At 39.8% G+C, this 21,512-nt stretch overlaps 1 protein-coding gene across 1 annotated transcript; it reads right to left on the reverse strand.

Annotated features, from left to right (window-relative positions):
• Positions 1–703: 703 nt before the first annotated feature.
• On the reverse strand, positions 704–19,448 carry LOC111270404 (SLIT-ROBO Rho GTPase-activating protein 1). The gene is made up of 17 exons (XM_022850613.2): positions 19,220–19,448; positions 12,529–12,715; positions 9,648–9,735; positions 8,943–9,083; positions 8,391–8,766; positions 8,070–8,185; positions 7,674–7,739; positions 7,416–7,508; positions 6,760–6,864; positions 6,239–6,595; positions 5,791–6,118; positions 4,561–4,681; positions 4,143–4,293; positions 3,726–3,900; positions 3,380–3,421; positions 2,974–3,154; positions 704–2,706 (listed from the first exon to the last, which is right to left on the reverse strand). The coding sequence occupies exons 1-17, from the start codon at positions 19,296–19,298 to the stop codon at positions 2,337–2,339; spliced, it is 2,976 nt and encodes a 991-aa protein (XP_022706348.2). The 5' UTR covers positions 19,299–19,448; the 3' UTR covers positions 704–2,336.
• Between the last annotated feature and the right edge of the window lie 2,064 nt (positions 19,449–21,512).

The following is a 21,512-nucleotide window of genomic DNA, read 5'->3' on the forward strand; positions in this document are numbered from 1 at the left end:
CTCATACTGACAAACATCAGGACCACTTCTAGCTTAGAGTAGGCACACTGAAGCGGCGTCGGCAGCTTATAATGTTGGTCTTTACTTATGGTTATGCTTACTTACATCCAGCTAGTTGTAACAGCATTTGAAATTGTAACGTTTGTAGAAAGAAAGGATAAGGCTCGACATAGTCACCGATAGGCTTCGGGTATTTATATACTTAGTCCTTTCATATTACACACCGAAGGCGCGAATATGACTTCCAGGTACGAAGAAGCCAAGAGTGATTTGTGATGTTGGTACGCACGATTCTGCGTGTTGTTCCGTCACAAGCTACAAGTCACTTCCGACACAGATCATGATAGCTTTAAAACGATTAAGCTCAATAAATTAAAAGAATAATTTATTTATTTTTTTTAACAAAATAAAGACTTGCAAAACCTCAACAAAACTCAGATATATGTGAGCGTCTAAATTGGTAAACATATAAAGATGAAACCTGTAGCCAGTTGGGGGTCCAAGATGGCGTAGGAGGCAACCGAAACCTTTAAGAAACGTGTACTTCCTTTATAAGTATTGTATGTCGAAAACAAATCAGCAAAGCAACCGGTATAGAAAGCTCATATATGAAGTGGGTTGTCGTCGGGTTAGTGTTTAATACAAGCCAATTGCATACATTATATACGATGGACTCGTTTAACAAGCAATTAAGCAGATCAGGTCAAAGGTGAACATAAAACATTTATTATTAATTGCTATTATTATCATAATGATGATTATTATGTTTTTACTTTTATGTCCGAAAAACATAGGGCGCTGTATACATCTGTACGGCTGATCAGTTGTATAACGAAATAGAATTGAATGAAAGTGTATAGTAAACGAGCAACTTTGTCGATGAGTCATTATAGTAAGCATAGTCAATACTAATTATAATAATTATCACTATTATTATAATAGACGTAAGAATAGAAATAAGAGTTTAATTTAACGGCTTCTTTCCATACTTCACAATTCTGTTTACGCAAATTGCGTAACAAAGTCGTTCATAAGATGTTAAGATCGCAGCACGTTTGACTGTGCTTGTTGTACTTGGCCTAAATGTTGCTGAGTAATAAGCTCCTAAGTAACTTGTGCATTGTCCTTTGTTGTTGGACATTAAGCAACACACTATTTTCTAAGTAAATGTCAGCATTTCTAGCAGGTTTGCCCTAAATACATATCCGGAAACATTTATACATGTATTTATGCATTTGTACGTAATATGGTGGAATCTCATAGTGAGAGTCACTCACTGAATGTGACATTGTGCCCTCGTGTCACGCTTTTATTTCAGTTGCATGAAGTTTCTACTGCTCACACAAGTATATCAGAACATGGAAGACAGTTCGCTCAGATAACTGATCATCGCATCGGTAAGGGCATACGAGAAAGAAAACATATTCAATATAGTCTATTTAGATTGCTTTAGCACGATGGCAATTATGTGCCCCTTCCAAGCGATAGTAACACATCCTTCGTTGGGAGATCGTCGTAAGTGGTCTTAACTAGCCACAACGAGATGGCAATAATAGTATAATATTATCGACCGTTGGAAAAGCTAAACATACATGAGAAGACAGTGTTTGTCTTTCTGGACCGACTATACGCAGTCAACGGAATCGAAATAAGCATTTCCAGCCATGCTGCACAGAAAACTCGAACGTTCGATGTGATCTTACCTAGTTCTTCAATTAAATTATTATTTACGTATTTAGGCGGCTACTTTAATACAACAAAATACGTTTTGTCTTACTTATTGCTAAGATCTGGTTCATACACGTACAGGCACGGTCTTATACAAGACCTGATTGCGAACAGGGTTGAGGTAAATGTCAGCTATGTAATTATGAGGCGAGTCGAAGTAAAATGATGTCAAAGAGATCTTCCCTTGAAAAAAATTAAAGCTGGTCATTAGTTGATTTAAATACATCACAGACGCTAGCATCATTTCTATACCATACTGAAACCCGCGTCAGGCTCTATACAAACCTCTTTGATGAAAACCCATATGTCCAACTTAACGACTCGGAACTCGACTCGGTTGTTCTCAAACTGACGATATATTCATCAAACTTTACAGTTGACCCAAACCCGTAAAGTAGTAGAACGGAAATTTAGTAGCAATCAATTATGTAAAACTGCCGCTAAATCATTATTTTGGTTCTAGAACACATCTTCCAAGATCCCAGAAGCTGATTCTTGTTAAAAAAAAACCCGCCACAAACCTTCGTCGATACATTTGATTGCTCCACAACTATTTCTTCCCAAAGACATTGCTTCTTCAAAAAATTTCTAATTAACTATAGTGAAATTTAGAGTCGCGATGAACTATCGGTGGCCTCGGACAAAGGGCTTGCTTCCGAGTAGGACGCATTACTTGTGCGGCTTGACAATATGAGCGTTTTTTCGCCATGTGCAGCATACCGAGGTGTCAAACTCGATTGGGCTGATGACGGTTGTGCAGCAAGCGGCGTACCGAGAGAGGTTGGACTGAGCGAGCGGCGTCGCCCGCGGGGGTCCGTTAGCGACAACGGTGGCGGAGAGTGATTCCGGTTTGGTGAAGGATGAAGACTTTCCGAGGCTTGGCGCTGTGGGGACACGCTGACACCTGTCGAGCTGAGGCTTTCCGATGACGTTGAGGACATTCGCCGCTCTTGGGACATCTTGTCTCTATCCACATCTCTGTGCGCGCACGGCACAGGTAAACGATATCGATAATGATACATTAAAAAGTTAGTTGTACAGAAAGAAACAGCTACTGGTAGCGTAATTAGGTTATGTAAGTGATTTTCCTGCAATATATCATTGCTTCTTTAGCACACAGATGTTGAATCATGCATATGACGTGAATAAACGTTGTAGACCTGCCTATTCAACAACGCAGATGTCCGAATGAGGGCATACTAAAAGAGTACATTTAGAAAGTACACTTGAGAAAGTGGAGCTTACCGAATATTGAGCATAATGTACTTGTCAGGAATAAGGCCCTCACGTCCCCGGAAAGACCCTTTCCACCAGTCCGCACTCAGCTGAATGTACAAATGCAAGACGTCCCCACGACAGAATGATAATTCCCGCTCGTGACGGGCCGCGAAGTCGTATTGGGCCACGGCTTCCAGTACCTCTTCCTCTGTAGAACAAAAAGGCAACATCGGCAATAATTTAAAATAAAAGCAACTCATGGTTGACAATGCAACTTCATAACGGGGATAGTTACAGATGAAATCATCCGTTGACGTGTTCCAGCTCTCAGTATTGTACTCAAAATGTCTAACGACGAAAGTTATCTGAATTAGTTCCAATCTGTGAGTTTTGCTCATCTACAAACAACACATAGAAAAATAGGTCAACTTACTTCCAAAAAGGTGGATTGAGATCTCTGGCTCGTTGACTAGATCTGCAATAGACAAGTTCGCTTAAACGCCTTATCAGTATAATTCATTTCATAGATTTGCATGCATTTAGCGACTAGCAAGGTAATCAGGGTTCTGATAAAACATTTTTGTCAGCATACACATATGTAGATCGATAAATATGAGTGGCTGAATACATCAGTCAAATGTATTTTTTTAAATTTTTCAAGCAACTGTGTGATCGACTTATACAGCTCCCGTTTCTTGATGCTATCAATCGGCACAAGCCTCAACCTACTTTTAGCTATGAATTACGGAACTTCTTTGCAACGGAGGGAAAATACGAACCGTCAGCATCGGCAGGTCCATGGACCTCAGCTTCTTCGTCGGTAAGCAACGTCGTAATGTTCTGCGATTCCTCCGACGGTGGCACGTCCAGGTCAAGGTCCTCGAACGGTGGCTGGTCAGAACTTATGTATTTTTCATACAGCGGACCGCCCTCTGAGTCAGGGAAAATTTCTTCCTAAACAAAGTAACAAAGTCAAAGAATGAATGAAAGAAGGTTAGAATAATAGAAAACTCCACGAGTGGCTTCCCGGCCTTCACGATGAACGATCACTACACATCTAATATTATTTATGAATAAAATTGAACAGAACCTAATCCAGACACATTTTGATCTTTATTGTACGTTACTACTCGGCATTAAGCGACGATATGTCTAAACAAATCGTTATCTCGTCTTGACCGTATACCATACATCACCTGATAAACGATGAGTCCCTTAATAAGTTCATTTACAAGCGGCTGATACTGCACTGGATTTTTATCCTCGGGTATAGGGAGAAGCGAAGGTCCGAAACAAATGGCCAAATTATATGGATCCATCATATTTTCGTCGCTAAACTCCGATAGACTAGAAGCATAAATAATATAAGACGAACAATTTGATTGAAGGTTTCAGAAAATGTGTGTGATTTTTGGAAGCCACTTCTAAAGCCTATCAAGTATATTTATAAACATTTCATCCATATAGGTTTTGAATAACACAAAAACTCATTAAGATTTCGAAAGTTGTTCTGACCCACATTTAACTTTGTTGTGTAGAAAATAGAAGTGTTCATATCTATGGTTCGATCTAGCGACATTGCTCTTCTATACTTGTCAATGTGTGATATCTTACTGGTTCAGAAACGCAAAGAGATAGCGTAGTACGATAAACACCGCCCGAGGGAGATTCCGCGCCACGTCTTTGGTTTTTGCAATAAACTCCTTTTTTCTAGAACTTAGTTCTGAACTCAATTCTGCAAATAAAAATTGGTAATATATAGTTATGTATTCTCAGGCTAAATCGAAAGAGTAACAAAAGTAAATGAAGCTTCCATTCCACTGCTATTTCCAACAGAACAGGATCAACAATAGCCAGTTAGCTTATTGATCGACCTAATTTTGAATGGCCAACAGTAGTATCACCAGCAGCAGGAGTGGCCCAAAGCATCGAAAGTTGTCGATGCCAGGAGCGTCGCCAGCTTACAATTCTAAGTCTCCTTCAAGTGTTAGAAAAGATATGCTTACAGCCCTAGCCAAGTAAGTGTCATGTGGTTCAATTGTATGCAAAATAGCACAAAAATATTTGCTCAGCTCGGCAGCCTAGTGCGTACTAAATCATCCCAGCCTTCCATTTTAACGGACTCTTCCTTTAATTATACAAAGCGTAAAGTTTCCTGGATCAAACCTTAATCCCTCCGTTCTTTTCTTTTTTTCCGCCTGTACCGGCAGTCTTAGCCCTGATAAAAAAGCCCTCGTCGTGCCCCCTCGACTAGTCCCTACTCCGATTGAATCTTACATGCCAGCTTTCGCCTTCAATTCTGATTGTTAGAAGTTAACGAATTCCCTCTGTCTGTTCACCAATTACCTTGCGCTAGTTCGCACTGTGACAATTTTATTTCCAGAATGGAAAACGGGTCTCGGTAACGATTCCACCTGCCTATGACGCTAGTCTCTTTACTCCAAAAGCATAGTTATCTCACTATCTTCAACATGTTTTTACCCCTCATGCCCATACATTTTGACAAGTATTTTTTTGAAGATTTGTTCATTAGATCGCATCTGCCTTGCCGACCTACTGCATGGATATCGCCCCGCTGTCCCTTTTTGAAGATAAAAATGGCTTGAATATATAGCTAAGAGTTGATGCACAAACCTGTATAAACATGCGCAATGGTGAAATTTGCGGAATATATTTAGTTATAAATGTCCATAGGATCTAAAGCGACACCGCGATATCCAAGAACTATCTTTGCTGATTTAGGAATTATTGCATATCTTTTGTATGACGGTTAAGGAGGACGCTGTGATATACAGATAACAGAACTAATAGAAGCAGCTTGGCGTGGTCTTTCTAGATACTTACGGCTGATTTCCATGAGCTGGTCAAAGTAGAAGATTGGGAAGAGCGGTTCACGCAGTTCCCTAAGGTAGAGCTTGAGCAGTCCGGCGATAGAATTTATATCGGACGCGTCGCTTATGTCGGCGAGAGGATCTTCCCCACGCTCGAATGCCTCCCGCATGGCGTTAATCTCCAGCTGTGAGCCGGAAACACGGAATACTCCCTGATGGTGCAATCCGAATAGATTTATTACCCGAACGCAACTACGAACTACCAGCGGAATCTCGTGACCCGTCGCATCAACGTATTCCTCCACACTACCACCAAAGAGGCGCGGCTCGCCTGTTACCGCCTTTTTGGCGAGCGCATACAAAAACCAAAATATAAAAAATGCACACTTATCTCCTTAGGCACAAACATTATTTTACAATCCTTTATGTATATAAAAATCTACAGCGTGAAACAGACTTACCTGTCGGCCGATCCGCTTCCTTCGTGTTCTCTTTGTAGCAAATACAGCAGAGTTGTTTTTGGTGCGTTCGACGTTTCCGGCAGTTGTTCCAGGGCCACTGCGACTTAACGCCTGTTCCATACAGTCGGCGCGGGCCTGTAGCCGAGAAATGACGGAACATTGCATCGAATATTCACGGAATTTGTCCAGATAAAAATCTTCAGTCTCCTGTTTGTCAGCGCGCAGCTTGATAGCGACAGTCTCTGGAGGCCTGGGGATGAGGTTACCGTTAAGGGGCGAAGTCGGGCCCTTCATGAGATCGACCGACAGCGAATGTGCGCCAACTGCAGACGGCACTGCTGAGTTTAGAGTTGTTACCTGCATTTAAAATGAACAGAAAGAACGTTGCATAGGACATTGTAAGCCATTAAGGTTAACTGATTCGGGAGGCAAGTGACTAAACTAACTCTGATGGATTCTGAATTCTAGCGCTGTTTTTTTGCCCATTTTCTTGAAAAATTGATATATAATATTGATCTTACCAAAGGTTGGTCAGCATCTGAATCGAAATGTGGCGATACGTCAAAGTCTCGTGACTCAATCATCTCCATTAATGTCTTCTCGGCCGTTTCTAGCGTCTTCCACACCTACGCATAATAGTAGAAACGCGCAGATAGTGCGAAAATGGTTAAATGAAGCGATCATTACCATGACGAAAAATAGCAGTTAGAGGGTTATTATAAAGAGTCTGTCCTTTAGCCACTAGAACACACATATAAGAGCACGATTTGGCAGAATTCGAGTGCTTTCCCCTCATCGGCCTTATTTCCTTCCTTATTCGGTTGTATTGTAAAGCACATCGAGCATATGGGAAAAAAGACAGTCATTATTTGTCTTTGTAGCTACGTCACATCCGATAAGATCATAAAATATTGATAAGCAGAAGAATTTGGTCGATATTTATTTAGGCTAAAGTACAGCATTGTATGGGGCTGGTTACTAAATTTTTATACGTAAACACTATCTGAGCACCGTGAGCTTTTAAACCACTGAAAAAAATTAATTGAGACACAATAGGATCTACTCTGGATATTTCCCAATTACAGTTTACACATGTATTACGTCGCAGTGATCTTATTCCATTAATTTGTATATATGTTGTTAGAATGCGTATGTTAACGCCTGCTATTCTATTTACCTCTTCATTTTCGATCTTCAGATCAGAAAGTCTCTTCTGTAGTTGCCGGAAACGCTGCTCCATGTCTTCGTAGATGGCGTCCTCCACTTGCACCTGCGTGAGAGTCCATGCAAGAATGGCCGCCATGAAACAACTGACCTCACTTAAAGACTACTCGAGTCTACAGTCTAGAGCAGTCGCCGGATTTTGTAGAGTATCTTTACAAGTACAATATTGTTATCCGTAAAAAATGGAATAATTATAACAAAGATTATGCACCTGAACGCGACCTGTATCCTTCGCCATCGCATTATTAAGAACAACCCCCACATCGCTTTTATGAGCCTGTAACGGAAAACAGTAGTGGTCATAGTATATCGTTGTAAAAAATCCTTTGACTCAGATTTATGCGGCAAGTATTGAAATGCTTTATTCGTCTCGTCTTTGTTAAGCAGCACATAGTCTACCAACCCTCAATTTTGGCCTCGTTGTGTTCGATGAAAATACTACGCGTAACCTGTGTAGGCTGAGCACAAACGAAGGCATATGCACAAACTGTTCCTGTTAAAAAAACTTCGTTAAAAATTCACACTTGGGTCGTAGGACCGATGTTTTTGTTTTACATGGAACATCAATTACAGCTAAAGTTCGCCTATCGCCAGAGGTGTTTGTTACCTGAAACATGAATTTCTTCGGAGCCATAAAGGCAGCGTTATTATACTCCAGAAACTTCTGTTTGTCCGCACGGGCATCGAGTGATTCCAAACATTTTCTCATGCCTTCTTGACTCCCTGTAAACATCAAACGGCGAGATTAATTATCTTATCCTGGGTACGTAATGAAGCACGGGGCATGGCAAAAAGAAGGCTTAGTTTATAGATGGATAGGTTTCTGCATTTCAACTTAATTGTGGTAGAGAGACTAACAAAATAATTGATCTCATAGTTACAAAATAATACACGTTCAACGTATACTTAACGTTATTATTTTACTAACCGACAAGCGAACGTTGTAAACAGGCTAGCGTCGAGTTGTACATGAGTAGGCAGCGGGAAAAGCACGTGTGAAAGCCAAAATCTGTGGCGTCAACGAGCTCCGAGAGGTCGTCAACAAAGTACTTTTGAACGGCGGCATTAGCTGCCTCGGTGCACAACACATACTCGTTTCGCGCTTTGAGCGCCTTCAGTCGTGCCTCGTCATGTTTGTCACTGCGTTTCTGCCATTCCTTACAGATGAGACGATATCGGCGCGATTTTTCCACTTTATCCTTCGGCAAACCTTGCTCTAGCTTAACACGATTCGACTCAACTACGGATAATTTCGCCGCTGCCTGCTGTTCCATCGTGCGGTACGAGTGATACGTCTTCATGGTCTGTGATTATTTACGGCGATAGTTTATAACTTATTATTTTTTGGTACCATAAATGAAATTAAATAACAAAATAAAAAGTCATGTCCATATGTTCGAAGCACATAATGCGTATATATGATTTATGATGATATATGATATTTATGTAAACGGTTATTTGTTTCTATGTGAACGCTTACCGTATGGAGTTCGTGTAGAATCTTGAGGAGTTCCTCGTGTCCGTCTATCGCGATATTTCGGCACTTCCGATGGATACGTTGAAGGTCCTCGGACACATGTTGTAGACGGCTTATCATATGCGACTGATAGATCTCAGCCACCTAACAAAAAAAAGCAACTATGATAGCGTACAGAGAAACAATAGAGTGATGAGTCACAGAATATGATTAACCCGTCTGCTGCCCTTGCGATTTTAATCACACAGCTTGCCCCTAACTCGTGACAAGACAATTCGCAACTCTATGTCATCCTATTTTCGTACTGATTTGAAAGCTAGTAGTTTTTTTTACCCAGCCGCAAAGCAGACAAAACTGTCCCTTATGGCATTGCCCCTCGTTTCACACATTACCTAAACAAAATTCCACTGAATTCTATAAAAATATATATCGGATTGCTAATACTATTTTTTGGGGTCCCACAAAGATGTTGGGCTTTATGTAGTTGCTATAGATAGTAAGAGCAAAGATGAATAACAGTCTTGAGAGACGGAATATACCATACCCATATTTCATATTGCCTGCTTCTGGCTAAAAGTGTTGGTAGATTCTGGCGCTCCCTCTAGATAAGTCTCCGTATTAGTTTGCTATTATAACCGCACGATCGGGTCTTCATTCTATAAAGTTTTTCCCTACACGTTTACATTTAATATTTTCTATTTTACGAACCTTGGCGTGGTCGGTGCTTTGCTTGCGCGTTGTGTTAATCAACTGCTGCCAGCATTGAAACGAGGAAAAAAGGTGCCATTGTTCTCTCCTGGAAGTCAGCGGTAATAGACAACATTGAATAGTAACCTAACAACATATTGCCAATAAAATATTAAGAACAAATGAAGATTCCTATGAGAGTGTCACGTGAAACAATTTTAACATTGAAACTCATTTGCCCGAACCATATCTATGAAAGCTGTCGAAGTTTAGACCCCGCTTGCATCATACTTCGAGTATGCTGAAGTTGGTAGGTTTGCCTTTCTATCATCGGGTCCTCCTTAGGTCAGTTATTACAACAATATCGACTTAGTCGACTAAGCGGCATGTACACACAAAAAAGGAACCTGTTATTACGGTCTGCCAGTAGTACGGAAGTGCAGAGCGAACGGGAGTCGGTAACGAAGAAAGAAACCTGCGTTCGACGTATAAATGAACTGTGACCTCCAGTAAAAAATCTTGATACGCGGAGGCGTAGCATCAGCAGAAGTGTCCATTTTGGTCGGTGCTGCCAACCGAATTTGAGCGTGTCGCCAGCCTTCAGCCCTATTGTTCTTTCTTCCCCTATGCGTCCCAAGAGAAGCGACGATCGAATACCGCTCACTCAGACGGCTAGCACTCGCAGTGCAACAATTGCGTATAATGAGGCGGACGCCGCTGGTGCAACAGAAAGTTGTCAAGAGGCTTAATGCTTCTGTCTCACTTGTTCAAAGTATATGAGGAATACGAACGAACTGCAAGCGCTCATCGAGCCTGAAGTTTGCTTTTTTTATTAATAGTGGCAAATATTGAGGGACGACCAGCAAGCGCTAGGGCCACCGTTCGGGGGAATCTTGTTTAGCAAATAACCCACAGGAGACTACAGATACGGACGGCTTTTTGTCACAATAAGATTTCGATTTACGAAGGTCGAAAATTCGACTGAATTAAAAGAAAAGATTGAAGATTCCGATAGCTACAGTTAGATGGTAATGAAGACAGAGACATTAGAGTATCCTTTTACAACATGAAATATGATAATAAATATAACTGCTGTCACTATACTCTAGGTAAAAGCACATATGCACAAGACACAGAAATAGAAATGATCCTTCTAAACTCACAAGTTACTTCTTGTTTCTCTTTACATTTGTTTGTGATGTGGTAAATATAGAAGTGACATAAGAAAGAATGGAGCTATATGGGCCACTTCTTTTTTTCTAATCTGAAAACATATCTTCCAGATTCTAATAATACTGAAGTTTGAGATTTTTTTAAATGCGCACGATCAAGACATCTTTGTTTGTTCTTCGATCGAATTTGAAAAGGAGCGGCAAATGTATAGCGTAGCTAAGCATTTCTTCGCATTTAATGGAATAATCGCTAATCAATGAAGAAGCGAAATATTCACGTTCTTTTGTTGTCTATCACCGTCGTGCTGTATCTTCAGACCCAAATTAAAAGCAGATTACGTTTTGCTACGCCATTACCATGAAAGCTATAGGGGCCAGCAGTATTTCGAGCCTATATGAACGTAAATATGTCGTCGATTGCTTGTTATACAAGTAACTCGGAAAAATTAAGTTACCATTGAGCACAACTTACCACAGTGACCACATATGTGTTATATGTCACACTATTCTATTTTTGTCTAAGGTTGTGTTTGAAAAAAAAGTTGGATGTTGACGCGTTCGCCTTTGAGCCATTCCTGTTTGTGGTGAATTAGCTAAGGGTTGAAGATCATGTTTCTTAAATATTCAAAGGCGACTTTGCTGCCCTGAGTTCATTCGGCCACGTGACTTACCGGCATAGCAAGACCGTCGTGCGTTTCTAGCGCATCGTTGAGATAACACAATTTTGCTGACAGGAATACAAAATTTCTACCTGTATCGTATTTTTAAACAAATCATAGCGTGCGCGAGTGGAAACAGTTTCGCCATGTTTCCTGTTTTAGTAGGGGAGAAACATACATGCTATTAGTGCCCCCGCTGGAAGCCAAGATCTGTCTGGATTGATCATGGAGGCAATGGTTGAGGATCGTTTTAAGCATATTATAGCGACCACTCGCTGTTAACTAGAGAAGCCATACCTGCCCATCACCGGTCATTACAAGATTCACTCTGGCCTGAGTGCGATAAAGCTGGCCTTAGAGAATGTTGTCCATCTCGTTACAATTTCTTTTTACCGCTCGAACAAGCTACAGTTTTCAAGCGTGCTAGTCTTTAGGCCATTGAAAACACGATTTCGTACAGCTCAAAAAAACGTTGTTGCCATGTCCACCAGAAAGATTACAATCTACGACATAGCCGAATTCGCAAAAAGTTTGTACGGACAATTATTTACAAGGACAAATATCGTCAGAGGGTTTCCAAAGACAAGTAGTTTCAACTGAACGAACATATGCACCGAAGCTGAATTTCTTGTTTTCTTCAGTGGCACGAGCTGAGAGCAGTAACAGACACAGCCCCTAAATCATATTCCAATATACCCTCAAAATAATATGGGCTTGTTCGTTTGAGCTGTGTGACAGAATGGATTAGATCCAACTACGCCATTCAATTGTATACCTTTATCTGTTTTCTTGACAAACGCAATCGATGTTTAACTAAAATTAGAAAAGCAACATCTGATCACTCCAGTTATTTTAATTGGTTCCCCCACACAGTGGCACATACAGCGTCTCCGCTGGCCTGTATAGGCCCATCAGATCGCGCTGTACGAGCCAACAATAAAAATGTTTTTAATAAAGAACTTTTCTTAAAAAATAAGAATTATTGCTCTCGAATTTTTCCGTCGTTTGTAGCAGCGGTTTTTTCAACGGTGCCATGTGTTGACCTATAAAATCCTATCCTCCCCAACTTACTTTGGTTTTTGCTCGTTTTTGTGTCTGAGCAAAAGCTGTTTGGCCAGTTTGTCCAGTTGTTTCGAGTACTCGAGTTCAAGTTCGGCCCGCTTCCTGAAATAATCCTGGATTTCCACGACGATCGAGCTTTGGGTCTCCACGCGATAGTCGAGCCATTTTAATTGCTCGTTAAGTTGTTGCCGAATGTCTGAAAAGTTTATAAACGGCAAGTACTGTATAAGATATGATAAGCAATGAATGCGGAAACCAACGGCCACGTTGATTGAATAGGTCACCTATATGCACTCCTGGATTTCATTCCCGGAAAGCTGCTGTTTATCGCCCCGGCTTACCGGTCGTTATTTACCACCTCTAATATCATGATATAAGCTCATTTTAGAATCCTTTTTTCGTTAAATACGATTAAAGTTCTAATATATTTAGATTAGAGTTTACATAGAGCTTAACATATTATGTTAATACATAACAGTGTATGTAGAAAAATATGCATACGAAAAAAAGTTGTAATATTATCGGGATAAGCGAGCCTGAAAGGGCCGCAGCTTTAACTTATATTGCATAGAATGGCCAATTTCAACAGTCTCATCTAACAAAAATCGAAGAAGTGCTGGTTGACGACTACCATCAATCGAATGCTGCATCCCGTGTGTCAATGAAGAATGTCTTCGATAATTAGAAATAAAGTCCATTTCTAGAAACTACGCACTTCCACAAGATATACACATATATGTATTATATCCAGCGGTTTAAGCATTAAGACAAAAAAATGAACACTATCACCAGCAGCACCGATAACAGTTCAACCATAGCGTGCCTATCATATGAGAAGGTTACGTCCGATCCATCCATGAACCCTCAGCCATATCGTAGTGAACTCTCAATTGTATGAAAACTAAGCACTCAAGAATAACCAGACAAGATAATCTGAAACGTGTTAACGCTGACTGACAGTAAATATGCAAACGCAATGAATTTTCGAGTTTGTCAAACACCCGAAGAAGGCAACTGGCCTGCGGAACGGAACTGAGTTCCTCGCCCCATTTGCGCCAGTAAGAGCAATACACAAAAATGACAAGCATTTATACTTTTGGGCTAGCCGGCTAGAAAAACGAGGAATCGCAGGACAAAGGTTGCTTAAAGTAGTTTTAAAAAAGTTGAGCAAAAACTAGCGCTGGCTGTAAAATCAGCAGAAAAACGTCCGCATTATTGCCCAACTTGAAACCGGACCGCCAGTCAGATAAGCATTTCCCACAACAAGTAGCGACATCCGGAACGTCCAAGATCTCAGGATTAGGAAGTTCGAAGCTAATACAAAGATCGTCTAGGTCAAGACTAATCTGCGTAAACTTAATAAGGTGAATAGGGGCAAACGCTAAGCCTATAATAGCTATAAACTCGTAACAAGTTGAAGAACAACAATCAGTTGTTGCGAAATATTTTAATAGACATTATCAAAAAGCAGCAACACTAATTAATGAAGACAAGGTAAATTGAATGAAGAAATGAAAAATTGAAAGAACAATTTCTATTCTTGTAGGCCCAGCAATAACAATTCGGCCAGCGACAAACAAAAAAAGTATTAACAGGGCAGAACTGAAAGCAGATCAATGGCGAATCGATCAAGCGGACCATGGAATCAGTGCAGACTGCTATACAATTGAAAATCTGGTAGTAAATAGGTCTTTAAGAATATTCACATTGAATGTACAAAACATGGGAAGCAGACTAGAAAAGCAAGCGCAAATGGATTAAGGAACATGAAACAGAGCTTGGCAGTTTAGAAGGATATCGTTCATTTTTCTATTGCAAAAGTTGGTACCGCACTGTTCATCAAAGTCAGAACTACCTACATCGTAAAAAATAACTTGCAAAAATACGGGCGGGTAAGAGCCATGACAAAAATTAAAAATATAACACTAAAGGGTTAATACGATATATGGACAATCTACTCATTGAAAATAATTTAGAAGTAGCAATTTAATTGAAATTTTCGCATCATTAAATAAATGTACCGACAAAATCATTTTTGGCTAGAGTAATCCAAACCTGATGCAGGCAAGACAAAAGGATAACTACTACTTATTTGTAAAACCCAGCAACAAACGTTTATGAGCGACGTCACGATCAAATAAGGGCAGATAGAGAGATAAAATTCATAACTACTACGCAGGTGACGAAATAACCAAACACACAGGACCCCCATACAGAATACCCAACCCGTAATCTTGTTAGCCTAGCTAATAATCGGCCTATGAACTCATTCACAAGAACTTACAGTTCGAAAACGCTAATCAGACCAACTAAAGGCTTGATTAAAAGCATATAAAAAAAATTGAACCTTTCTTTAGAACAATCGATCTAAAGACAAATAACGCGGAACGCAACAAATCAAAAAACGTACGGAGAGAGAATTGATTATACTTGGTCACGACGCCTACTTGGAAAGCCTATTTACAAACCGTGGCAGTGACTCAAACGTCAACTAAAAAAAGAAGAAAAAAACATCGACCATTGCAATCCGGAACATTTATGACTAATTGACAAAAAAAAAAAATAGAAAGTTCATAAAATTGTTCGCCAACACGGGCTAAAATGTACCAGAAAGTACTGGCTATCCTAACAATAAATTACTACTGCCCAGCCCTAACAGTCAGCTAGTAAGTCTCTATCATCAGCAATAGGCCACGACGAAGTACGATGTCTAATTATAAAGAGGAACGCGGGGCTATGGCCAGCCTTTTGGCACACTGACAAGAACCTCTAAAAGGAATGGTGTTTCCAACAACAACTAAAATAGCTGTAGTGATATCGATACATAAAAATATAAAATAAATGCGATAGTCTAAGACCTATGTCAAAGTCTTCTTTATTCAGCGAAATTATAGGGAAGACTTAAATTTATTAAAAAACAATATTCCTGGTAAAAACCTACACGAGATAACTGAAGATGCGATGATTGAGGTACTAGCACGAGCCACTAAATAGAATGAACAAGCAGCAATAGTTGTTCTTAACTTGAAAAGCTGATAATTGACAAGCTTATAATTGGTTCCAGTGAAGCACCTTGTAATTTAATAAAACATGTTCGTACATAATAAGAACAGTAGAAGTTCTTGATAAAATAAAATCTTCACAACTGTTTGATGTTGTTGCATCTTCGTACTGTGAATAGCATCATAAAATCACAAGCATACTTGCCGACAGGACAGACAGCCCACCTTACCGACGTGTTAGCAAAAACCGACATCTGGCTCAAAGTAGACAATTTTATGTTAACTATTATACATCAGATTAAGACAAGATGTGAGAATAAGCTTCAGCTTTAACTAACAATATGCGGCTTAAAATAACTGGGGCTAGTATTACAAAATAACTTGGATCTTGAGAATATAGTAAAAAAAAAAAAAAGCGCAGTTTGGAAATTATAACCTTATACTAACTAAGAAATATTATTACCATCAAGCCACGTAAATTCATATATTCGACCTTTATCTATTTTCACCTTAAACAGGGTATTTTCCCATATGGAGAAAATTTTCACGTAACAGTTAAGCCTAATGGTGTTTGGTTTAAGATACCTATAAGAAAAACCATTAACATATAGGGTAAACAATTTACTTCACTCCTATAGTATATATGCATACTTTGTCATCACTCCTATGATATATATCCAGTCAGTCAAAAACCGTATCTGAAATCTGCAAAATAGCTACAAAAGTCCACGGAATAATATACGCGAGCGAGGAAAATTTTCCTCGCTCGCTTTTATAAATAAAAACACTTTATAAATAAAGCTTAAATAGTCGAACAAAAAAATCGTCTAGAGATCTTTACGTAGGAATTCAGTAAAACCAGAAGGTTTACAAGTTACTCTACTCGTACACAGAGCGATTTGTCTTTCTAGATAGAAAATAACCAGTATATTCACGTAACATGTGCTTAAATATGAAATATATATGTATGTATATTTTTTATAAATATATTTACGATATACACATGAGCCCATGCTGCTGTCTTAATACAAATCATTGCCGTGAGAAATAGATAGTTTTGATTCACGCGCCAAACTTCGGTGAAGAGAATAGTGCAGCGCTCATGAATGCAGTACATTTTTCATCGGCACAAATAAGTGGAACGCCTTATGGTATTCACTTCCGAAAACAGTGTTCCCCCTGGTTCGTAGACAGCAGAATAACTCATATAGTCCCATACACCATTCCCTATAGGCTTTATATGTTGAATGTATCAATGCCTATTAAAAGCAGTGCATTGCTTTAAGGGGTTTCACGTACTCGTTCAAAGATAAGGAATTAAATTGAAAAATATATTATACAACTAAAATCGAATTTTAGAGAACTCTAGTTGTGCGATATGTACTGTCCCATAAAGCTAGGGAATCAATTATCTGGAATCACAAGATGCGTACTTTCGAACGAACACAGGGACCGCTGTACGTACATAATGGACTGCTTCATAATGGTGGAAGGTCACTTTGGTGCCATTTCTATGAAGAATTCGAAGTATATGAAATGAAGACACCGAGAGTTCTATGTCCTTTAACTGTGGCACTTGCATAATTGTGGTCTTTCGCTAGAGTGACAGGTATCCTTTACGATCGCCACTGCACAGTAGAACTCCATGATACTCTGTGTGTTTCGTTGACAATAAATTTACCCTCAGTTTATTAGATAACTGTCCTTGATAAGCTTCAAACGCGCACTTAGACTAAATCATTTTAACGGCAGTAAATCTCTGTTATTTTAGGTTAAACCGAGCTTCAGACCCAGAGAACCTGTACTCAGTCTGTGATGACCTTGTATTTACCGAGTGAAAGATGTGTTTTTATTCTCTGAGTGACACTGTCGTAGTAATTTATCCAGTAAAAGCAGTTTTTGACCAAACCGACGGAAAAAATGCGCACAAAATGTTTAAGGGGTCAGTGGCAAGGATACGAAGCCGTTAATTATTATATACTTAAGGATATAGAAGTTCATATACAAATAATGCCTTTTGTAAATTGAATATCTATCATAATAGGCTCGTTGAGGGACACCGTTTTAAATCATTAGAAAGCAAATCAGCAGATTGATTTTGGCTATTTATCGTATTGTTGTAATCCAGATGGTTTAATATTAAGCTGCGTGTATTCTCAGCTTTTGTTGAAAACGAGTAGCGTAAGCAGCTCGAATATGATCGTCCTAAAACACGCGTTTTCCCTGTCCAACTTGTACAAGCCCTTCCAATCCTCTTTCACAAGCATACCCAGTTTCCCATGCGACCCTACAATCAAACGGATCGTCCTTCGTAGGTCACAGGTTAGATGATCCATGAACGGAAGGAATTAATTTGCCTCAGCACCGCTTCGAAAAACTGGGGTTGGGCTTTGCATTCACAAATGATAGGCTAAAGAGTTCTGGGTTGAAATAACCGAAAGCAAGTATAATTTAATTTCTCAGCCCTTAAGTTAAGCTTTAATTTTTCCTTTGTCAGTTAACTGTCTCAAAATTACTGTCGTCTTATTGACGCTTCTTAAAATGCGGAAACATTTGCCATTTGGATGATTTTACAATGTCAGGGAAGTGTTTACTGAAATAAAAGCCTTCGAAATCCTCAGTGTCGTATATACCATCGAATCGTTTTTGAACGCAGCCCATTGCTCCCTTTAAATTCAGCAACACTCTGCTTATTTCGTAAAAGAGGATACATTTGTGATAGATAAACGCCACTTTTTTTATAAAAAAAAAGGAAAACAGATCCCGGTGTGATTTAATTCACTTTTGTTTTGTATAAGCTAAAAAGCCGAAAGGAATCGTTCACATCGTTGACACTCGTGCTACTTTCCCAATCAGACTTTTCAATGATTCGCCTATAGACTGCTCAATGACCGCAAAATCTTCTTTGGGCTTCCGTTCTCCCGCTTGTGTGCCGCTCTGTGCGTATTTCTCAGTAGCTACCTATCTGAATAGCGTAGGTGTGGTATCAGATATGACTAAATTGTTGATGACTACGGAAAATTTGGAGAGTGAATGTCATGGAATAGGTGGCGGAGCTTTTCGCGTTGCTCTAGATTTCATGCCTATTGCTCAGTCTGGCAATTTCATCGGTGTAAAACCTGACGGGGGAACAGCCGGCCAATTCTGTTCAGTTAGAAAGTTGTCGTTGCCAGTTGACGCAACACGGATATGAAGCGGAATTATCGCAGTTCGCACCGAACATCCAGATCCCCACGAGCTACTGCTAATATTACTACTGCTGCTAATATTACTACTGCTGCTACTGGTATACGTGGATCGCTTCCGCTATTGCCATTTTCACTGCAAATCACCGTTTGTAACGGTTTTGGCTGCCTTGGATGGCAGCTTCCGTTGCCAGTTTTAAAAGGTTCGGATCTCTTTTTAATGTGGTCTGAAGGCGTAGTTTCACTCTGTATATGCCGACCTTCTTGGCACGTCTGCCGTAAACTATCCGTTGATTTCCTAGACGCAACTAATATTTCCGTAGGACATAGACCGAGATGTGGCGTCACCGGTACTTTTAAAATTTTTACGTTCTGTCTCTCACCTCACCATTGTTTCGCAACCTTCGTAGAATCTCACTGAACCTAAAGCGTGTCATAACCACGTGTGATGAAAGAACAACTCTATGCGAGGGTATGTAAATAACAAGCTCACAGCAATTGGGGAACACATACACAAACGACTGGCTAGATGCGACGGAACGGCTCTTGATGATGATAGAAGTGACGATGTTCGAAAAAGGCACGTAGGCATCTGCTAATGGTCTTCATGCCACCTGAAATGTGCGGAGCCAACATGACGCGCAGAGTATACTTAAAATCGCACGGCTAGCCTCCTAAGGCCCGAGGCAAAAAATATGGCTGCTCGAAATAATCCTTTAGCGTAAAACGATATTTTGGTGTTTTAGTACCGACACGAAAAATTAGCGAAATACCAAAACAGAGCCTCTATTAGGAAATTCAGGTAGGCAAGCGCATCAAATATCTAACACTTGGTGCGATAAAGTCCTAAAATGCTAGATATTTGCTAGGGTTAGTATTTCTATATTCCAAACTCAAATGCAAATGGAAGTAGAAAAGATTTAGTAAAAAAAAATATGATAAATGCTTGCGTTATACTTCGTTGCTTAAAGGACTAGAATGGAACTGCGAAACCAAAAATCGATTGTTTAAAAAAATCGTTTAGGGGATCTATCAGCCGAAACTGGTATTTCATATGTAGCGTGTTATAGAATTAGGATTCAAATTCTGAAAATGCAGAAATTGAACATAGAATGAGGCGCCATAGATTCATTCTAGACCAGATTTATTCCATGCACGATTTGCACAAATTTAATGAATAAAGAGTCATCTCAAGCATAGAAAAGGCATGCTTTAATCTCTACGGACAACTACTACAACTATAAAGGAATCAAACGAGTATGACATAAATGATAACGTTCTGGAGAGAAATTTAATTTAATAGTAATGTCTTGGACGTGAGGTAATAGAAGTATGTGCAGTGGACATCAGAAGCATATGCTACTTTGAAATGCTCAGAAAACTTATGGACCGTTAATAGGACAATTAAAAGCACTCACTCTGGTTACTTGACGACACCGCCAGACGTTACCGTTATGCACCTAGGACTGAAGAAATAAAAATCTAACATTGACTTTAACCTGGTTATTCTTGTGATCTAAATCCACGTGCTACAAAGGTTGAAAGGCGGGCAAACACATTCTACGAACGATTTAATTAGGGAAGCCATAGATAAAGATATTACATATTAGAAAGCAAATTGTAAGTATATAGCTACGCAGACGCTGGCAGAAGCTTGTAAAAAATAAAGCAAAATACCTCTAATACATCAGAAAATCATATTCTTTTCATTTAAAATTCTCTCAACATCGAAGTCCGCCGTAATAGCCTAGCATATTGTCGGTTACCCGAAACGGTGTCTTCTTTACGTACCCTATCCATAGCTATATTTCTATTATTTTAATCAAGTTACGGCGGTCTAACTGTACTTGCATAGGAGCGAATACGCCTAAACATGATAACGTAAATAACGATAGAAACCAAGGGAAAGTTTTAAGCGCATTAGACCAACATAATCAAAGAACCAGGCTTGACTCACTATACTAATATGGGCGTGCAGCTTAGTAGGAAATCGGTACCCGGTTGTGACATGTACGCTTGAAAGTACGTTGAGTTCCTGTTGGCTAGGGGAATCCCTTTCAGACTTTTTTTTTTTTGCAAAACTGCTACATAATTGCAAATAGATCGTGTAGAGCTCATTCTAACCCTTCCAGCCGAACTGCTGAAGGATATATAGGCGACTAGACTCGCTAGAATGTTTTACCTTGGAAACTGTTTAAAGCAGGTACTGAACCAACTAGGCGTCAAGCAGGCCCTACCATCCGCTACCCGTCGTCGTCCTATTGCTCGCCTGGGCGTGGCGTTTAGAAATTGGGCAATCCTACGCAGCGACTTTATATGGTGAAAACAAACTCGGCAAGAGTTTACTTAATGAATGTGCTAGTGTAAATTCTGTTTGACGCTATTCTCAGCTGATTTTCAAATGCTGAAAAGGGCTCTTACGTCGTCTTTTGTCTATGTTGAATATTTGCTTTCACGAACGAGAACACTGCAGGAGAAGAGACAACTCTGGGGAAAGAGAGCCTATCCTTAATTTGCAAAACCGGAACCCGTGGGGATTGTACGACCTGATTTTTGCATCAACTGAGAAAAAAGGTTCTGATGATTTTGGTATTTGAAGCAGGGAAACGGAGGGTGTTATCGGCCATACGCAGCCCGAAGCAGCGGAAACTATGGGGAAGAGTCGCTTGCAGTACGTAGCGCATCTTGCCTAAATTAGGTGTATATGACCTTCTACTAGGTGAGGTCAGCGTGACCAAGTTCACGAAAAATAGACACTGTGTATGCGCTTAATGACTTTAGTTTTGCGCAGCCCGCTGATTAAACG

The sequence above is a fragment of the Varroa jacobsoni genome, unplaced genomic scaffold, assembly GCF_002532875.2.
Source record: "Varroa jacobsoni isolate VJ856 unplaced genomic scaffold, vjacob_1.0 scaffold_1469, whole genome shotgun sequence".
In the NCBI taxonomy this organism is placed as follows: domain Eukaryota; kingdom Metazoa; phylum Arthropoda; class Arachnida; order Mesostigmata; family Varroidae; genus Varroa; species Varroa jacobsoni.